General features: G+C 31.6%; 1 protein-coding gene across 1 annotated transcript; it reads right to left on the bottom strand.

The window, feature by feature from the left end:
- Window positions 1-4,181: 4,181 nt before the first annotated feature.
- LOC143593603 (polyadenylate-binding protein-interacting protein 9-like) lies at window positions 4,182-7,461 on the bottom strand. Its single transcript, XM_077073187.1, has 10 exons — window positions 6,980-7,461; window positions 6,257-6,367; window positions 6,116-6,160; window positions 5,965-6,037; window positions 5,772-5,884; window positions 5,578-5,637; window positions 5,323-5,370; window positions 5,166-5,234; window positions 4,995-5,056; window positions 4,182-4,547 (listed from the first exon to the last, which is right to left on the bottom strand). The coding sequence occupies exons 1-10, from the start codon at window positions 7,355-7,357 to the stop codon at window positions 4,487-4,489; spliced, it is 1,020 nt and encodes a 339-aa protein (XP_076929302.1). The 5' UTR covers window positions 7,358-7,461; the 3' UTR covers window positions 4,182-4,486.
- Window positions 7,462-7,680: the final 219 nt, after the last annotated feature.

Raw genomic sequence — 7,680 nt, 5'->3', positions numbered from 1 at the left:
TGCCAAACACCTAAATATATTTTAAAAGCTACAGCAAACAGCTATCAGCTATCAGCTCGCAGCTTCCAGCTAACAGCCACCAGCTAATTTTGCCAAATATACCCCCACATGTGTAAGGGCTTGCACACTTTTGGCTTCTAACTTCTTACTTAATTCTTGCTAATGAAATATATCCAAAATAAAGTTAAATAGTAAATTCAAACTATTAAATTATGTTATTACAAGATCAAGTTGTTTTTGTATCAGAGAGTTTTCATTAAAATTATTATAATTTGTTTCAAGTCATTCTATATGGCTTTGAGTATGATATCAGTCCTTTTTTATTTGCAAAATACTTTTGTAGTTCGATGCAAAATACGTGTTTTTAATTTTATTCTAAATATATATTCTAGTAGATCGATGCAAAACATGTGTTTAACAAACTATTAGTGTGTTAATAACTAGGGACCATTAGGGTCAGTTAAGATCAATCATTTTTGTAGTAGCGATTGATCTTATCACTCCACAAAACTCAAGATTCATATGAATGAATGAATGCAGCTAGACACTCTTTCGTTGTATGTTTATCTTGGTTTAGGGAGTCCATGTATGTTAAGCATTGGATCTCGGGCGAGTAAATTGTAAGGTTCCAAACTTCACCATATAAGTCTTATTGTATAATCAAAATCAATCATTCTAAGATTTATATTCAATCATAGCTTGTTGCCATTTCGATGTAGTCTAAACATTTAATAACATTTGATTTATAATCTTAAAAAAAAATCAGGTTGGATTATTGGAATACTCGCTATTAGGGGCGTAACTGAGCCATTCAGTCTCGAGCATAATAGTGCTTGAGCTCAGCCCGTTTAAGACCATAAAGCACGAGCTAGAGCAGTTCACGAATGGTTCGGCTCATTATTTTTCTATTTTTTAAAGTAGAGTTTAATGGCGGTCATAAAAACATGATGATCGGTCGAGTAAGCAATCCCATAAATCCTTTAAATGTCGAACAAAGTCTTGATTATTAATATCATAATATGGGCTTTGAGTTAGTGTGCAACTCTCAAGCTCAGCCCCATATAATAAGCCTATACTGGGCCAATTTTGGTTGGAATAAAAGTGCTACCCTTTTGCAAACCAACTAATGGGCCTAAGTTGGATCTTATTATTTTAATAAATAACATTTCGTTTTTTATTCCTAAAATACGAATCAAAATTATATGAACTCTAATAAGCCAGAGAGAAATTTGATGGGAAACCGTTCATTCATTAGGGATTATCACAGTAATGATACAAGCGTCAATATATAATTATATACAGATACATTTAAACCCATAAAGCCCATAAACATTGAATCAGACTATAAAATGGCCTGCGCTCATAACATAAACTACTTATTACAATTAGATCTTAATAAAACCAATCAAATTATCATTCCAATCAATTGTTTGGTTTTACAATTCGGTTCATATTATAATACAATGGAGACAAAAAAAATAATTAAATAAATAAATACTAATCTTTAAGTCTTCAACTCCTGGTTTTTCTTTAAAAAAAACATAAAATAAAACATTTATCATTCCCAACAAATCTTTTATCCAGTTTAAAATGATATACAATAACAAAATGAATAATAAACGTACAACTTGATGAGTTAATTTCTCCATAAAGTTGAAAGTAACTAATTGTCTAAACAATATTTGGTGATAAACTAATATAGCTAAATATAATTATTAAATTCTCATGTGTAAGTTTGTTAATGTAAAATTGATAATTGAGGGTAAGGTTAAAATATAAAGGGAGATAAAAATGAGAAGTATGAGAAGAATTTGTAACAATACAAAAAACCTCTTAAAAATAAATTCAAAAAAAAATAATAAAAAATCATACTTAAAATATAAATAAAAAATAAAAAACTAAAATGTTCCCCCCATCATTCCCGTTCAAAAAAAAACCGAAGAAAATACACAATGACGAAAATGAAAAAAAGACACAATTATAACTAACAAAGACACAATAGATCGCAAAATATAACACAATGCCGAACAAAATGTAACATAATGTTTAGTATTATAACGCAATAATAAGAAAAAATAGAGACAACGCTAAGGGAGAAAGACACAATTAATGACGAAAATAAACACAAAAGACAATGACAATCAAAAAGACCCAACGATGTTTTTCACTCAACATTGTGTGCGTGTTTTTTTTTTTTTTTTTTGAGAGAGAGAGAGAACGTGAAAGACGGTGGAAACATTTTTTTGTTTTTACTTTTTTTTGTTTTTTTATTAAATTTTGAGTTATATTTTTTTTATTAACTTTTTTAACGGTTTTTTTGTATGGCTACAAATCTTTCTCATCTTTTTCATTTTTGTCTCTCTTTATAAAATAACTTCGCCCTCAAAATACAATACCCAACTTTTTACAACAAAAATATGATAAAAGATGTTGACATTTGTAAAGACTACTCAAATGCAATTTTTGCCATACTAGCTTATTATAGCTTATTATGTAAAACATATTCTTGAAACCAATAATAAATATCAACTACAATTCCCTATCCTATATCCATATATATCATATAATTACACTAAAAATTATTGTTTTTTCTCTCTCCTGTTTAATTAAATAACATTTTTTATACCTTTATCATTATCTTTTCTCTTTCCTCCAGTCACAACCACTTTTAGAAAATATTAAAAAATTATACGGTATAAACAGTGAATCCCTAAATTTAACATTCCCCTATAACATTTTCTCTCTCCTCTACTCACAACCACTCATAACCATACCATATAATTTACAAATCCTCATCACAAAAATATAGGGAATGGGCTGAGAATGCTCTAAGCGGGCGACTTTTGACATAATGTCATGTAAACTCTTTTCTTGACGCATACCCACGTATAACACTACTTGATCAAATTTTGATCAATTACAAATTTATGTCAAAAATATTATCCGTTTAATCAACTTCCATGTTTTAACACCTAAAATAGTAGGGGTGTGTTTTTTAACCGTATCCGAATAACAAACCCGACCCGAAAGAACCCGATATCCAAATAACCCGACCCGATTAAGCGTCTAACCCGAACCCGAGAACAAACAATCGGGTTGGTATTTGGGTTGAAATATCCTAAATCGGGTTAACCCGAACAACCCGAATAACCCAAGTCGCTAGGTTCGATGCATTATAAGCCTAGGATAACCAAAGGTCTCGTACTTTCAAGTCTTGGTTGTTGCATGGCGTATAGCCTATATATCATTAATAACTAATGGCATGTTATATTCATTCCATTCACAATTTAATTTAACAAAACCCGAAATCTCCATTGCTTATATGTATTGATAGGTGGTTTTTCTTTCCCAATCCACAACCGCACATCACACTGATAGCATCGCACAAACCCGTGAAGCGCTCCTACTACTCTTTGACCTGGTTCAATCAAATCTATTTCAAGGTAACACTTTAAATCTTATTAGATTAATCTAATCTGCTCTCTATTTCAAGGTAACACTTTAAATCTTATTATAGATTAATCTAGTCTGATCTTTGATTTAGTGTTTTCTACAATAGCATTAGAAACGGAGGAGCAAACTTGAAAGTATTTTTACAACCGTCACAATGAAGAGTAGAGACCGTTTAGAAGTTTATTTTTATCATCTTTTCTATTGTTAATTTTATGTTTTAAACATTTTATTTCTACTAAGTTTTTGGAATTGTGAAGGTTTTGAATTTTGTTATAGTCGAATATGGATGTAAATTGAAACTTGATTATGGCTTCATGAACGTTTGAATTATGGTTTTATTTATGATCTTATTAAAGATGAATTTTTTTAACTTGTTAAACCCGACCCGAATTAATCCGATCTGAACAACCCGAAACCCGAACAACCCGACCTTATTGGGTCAATTTGCTTTGAGCTCAAACCCGAGCAATCTGACCCGAACTCTCCGAAACCCGAATAAATAACCCGAATAACACCCTAGTTAATAGAACTCTAACCTGATTTAAACCTTTTCAAAGGAAAACAAGTTATTCTTTTAAATTCTTTTTCATAAATGCATAAGTGACTTTAATATTTCAAAATCCAATTTTGGTTCATTTTTCATAAAACATGTAAATGAATATTAATTTTTTGTAATGGTGTTAACCCGCTTTCTCCAGTAGCGATCGCTAAAAGCCTAAACTAGCGATCACGACAAGCAGCTATCAAATTACAGAAATATAACAAGATTCACAAAATCCTAAATCAAAGAAACATATAAAACAACCAGAACTATATGACCATCCAAATCAGACCCAGGACTCAACAACTAACAACGATGACCATCACGACACAAGCAAGTTTACAGACCAGATTTTCAGCTTTCAGCTACACGACTTCATTACACTACTGTAGTTATGACCCACCACAAAAAGAAAAAAAAAACATCACGAAATTAACGAGAACAAAGGCTCCCTCATGGATGCATAGGATGTCAGTTTCAAACAACTGAGATTTAGTTGGTTGAAGGTGGGCGAACGGCCCGAGGCCTCACTGGAGTCTTTGAAGGACTCACCCTGAATATACACAAAATTTTTCTTTCAACAAACATATTGAAACAAACAGTTTATTACAAAACATTGAATTATTGCGACCACAAAAAGAACAAACATAAACTTTTTTTTTCTTATCAATGGCTCTTGCTTTTTAATACGCTACATCTTACATACAAATGTTTATGTTATGTATATAAAAAATCATCAAACTAACTTGTTCATATGCTTTTTCATTTTTAAGCGTTTACCTACAAATGTGTAGGAAATAAACCTACACATGTTTTGCACATGTGTAGGTTCTACAAATAAACGAATTTTATTTATACTTTTTTCAAAAAAAAAAAAAGATGAATAAACATTGCATTTCAACCACTTTTTTTAAATTTTTTTAAAGCTTTTTAAATTTGACAAAATAAATGATTTATTTTGTTCATCATTTAAACATACATATACGCACATATAATATACCTGATAGGTTGCGCTCCTAGCGCCTGGCCGCAGCAATCAAGTGCCATAATTGCACTTTCTGCCTGTAAAAGGTATTGATATGATATAACTATATAAGTAGAACACATGAAACATTATAAAATTTAAGCTTACCATATGCACACATCATAACGCGATAAAATCTAAACTTACCATAACAAACTCAACAAAAGCAATGCGGGTTGAATGAACATTGTCCCCCAAAAGCCTCAGGCGAGAAACCTTTATGCAAAAAAAGATCAAAGACATTTAGAACCTCAGTCTACAAAAAAACTCGCGAGTAAATTCAAGTTTTGTGAGTCGGTTTAACCTCGCCACATCTTGTTTCAAAGAAAATCTTGACCTCGGTTTGAGAAACCTAAAGAACATATATTTTTTACATGTCATAACCTACAAATGATTCAAAAAGGGACCATAGGATATATAGTTTTTAGTTTTCTATCACCAACCCAATTTAAACGCGCCTTTATCATTGCAATGTATAATGCTAAAAGGCTCGTTTATTCTGGGATGGAATAGGGAACTAAATGAAAGCTAAATATATATAAGAAACACGATTACAAACCTGCTTGTCAATATTTGTACAGTAAACCGTCCTTGCACACATCTCTCTCTCATCCTCTGACTGAATTTCAAAACATAAAAATTGAAGAAAGCAAATATATAAAGGTTGAAGAAACAACACGTCATCAAACCTTTTAACAAAATTAGGACCGAAACGAGATTCTGATAGTTTAAAAATCAAAAAGACCCGCATACCCTGGGTAGGAAAGTTGGATTCACAGGAAGGATGGCGGTTTTCGAGGGCAAAACAGTAATTGGAGAGAAACCAAGCATTGTACCGCCAAGGCTAAGCGCCACCCTTGCTGAGTCTGCAGCGTATTTATTATAAAAACGCAAGCTTTCGGCATTATTCATTTAATATATAAGAAGTTATAGACAAATATCTTACTCTCATCGCTGAACTCAACAAATGCAAAACGGAGGCGCGAATGAGGATCGCCACAAACTCGACAATCCAGAACCTTTAGAGTAACAAACAATAAAAAATATTTAAAAAAAAAACAAAAAACTGTTAACTAAAGATAAAGATTGTGACTTACATGTCCATAGCCACTAAACAAAGCAGCAAGTTGCTCTTCAGTGACCTATTAACGAAACCGATTTGAGTAAATAAGATTTACTGTATGAAAATAATGGTACATTGTGTAAAAGAAGTAAATGAATAGATGCAATTTACTTACATTGTGATCAATGTCAGAGACATACACAGTTCTCTTGATGCTATCTTCTCGTTGAGCTCGGAAAGCCCTGCCATTGGATAGCCTTCGGGTGTTGCTATAGGTATTTCTCCTCTAATTTGACAAACAAAATTTAATTCTTTTACGGCTTTGACATTGAAAAAAGAATAAAACAGGAAGCGCGGTAAACTTTTACTAAAATTATTTACCAATAAAGTTTTATAAAATACAAATGAAACCGCCACAAGACCCGGACGCACTTTAACCAACCCGCCCACACCCTTATAGGCGCGCTTTTTAAAACCAATACACAATCTGAGATTATATAGAAAGAATAAAAAATTAAGACCTTTTATTGCTTTGAAGCCTATGGAAATGAATCATGTAACTTAATTTTTCACATATTTCAAGAAATTTGTCCTTTTTTTTTACAGCAACAAATTTATAACATCAAGAAAATACACAGAACTACACTGATCTACATTACAGTGAACATAATACATTTGTTAGAAACATCTATAAAAAAAAGAATAAACCTTTGATCACATATCTGATTGCAAAGATGCACAAACTCATAATTCAACCTCAAAAACCTAAATTTCAGTAATACTATAACACATATTCAATAAATTAAAAAAAAAATCCATCAATAAAAAGCATTCAGACTACAACAATTAAGCAAAAACTAATACCAAATTCTACAAATTTAGATAAAAAAGATTATACCCTTTGGTTATTCGGATACCCTTCGATCCCATTTCCAGGATAACTCTCGAAATAAGCCGGCTGCACTAAGTAATTAACAGCAAACTCAGACTGATCACGATTTCGATCCATCGGTGAGTAAGACGACGGAAAGAACTCTTTTGCCATGGGATTCAGTTTCAAAGATGACAACATATCAGCAAATTCTTTCATTTTGTTTTCAGATTTTGACTCAGAATCAGACCCTTTTTTGGACTCAACAACAGACCCATTATTATTATTAATATTATTATTATTAACACTCTCATTATCGGCAATCTTGACACCAAAAGCCTCATTTTTGGGTGCAGATTGATCAATTGATGCTGATTCAATTGATGTTTCAAGACCAGCAGCCATGGGTTTGGATAAAAATCAAAACTTTATTATCAAGCTTGAATCAAAACCCTTAAATATTGAAACCCCACAAAAAAGATTGATAATATTTACTAAAGAAATAAAAATAAAGAAACAACCGAGTGGTGTTTGATCAGATTTGCGTCATCTGCAGAGGCTGCAAAATCATCAAAAAACAAAAAAAGAAAAGATTTTTCAGACTAATATAGGGTGTGTGACAAAACCCATAAATATATATGTAATACCCATTTGTAAAAACCCAAAATCATATCAAAAAAAGGAAAAAAATAAGAATTAAAATGCTCAAAAAAGAAGGTTTTTTGAGC

Source organism: Bidens hawaiensis, unplaced genomic scaffold, assembly GCF_021521415.1.
Source record: "Bidens hawaiensis isolate Kalapana, Puna unplaced genomic scaffold, B.hawaiensis_p1.1 tig00042395_1, whole genome shotgun sequence".
Classification (NCBI taxonomy): Eukaryota; Viridiplantae; Streptophyta; class Magnoliopsida; order Asterales; family Asteraceae; genus Bidens; species Bidens hawaiensis.
Note: the sequence above shows the minus strand (reverse complement) of the source record. Positions and strands in the feature narration are given on the sequence as shown.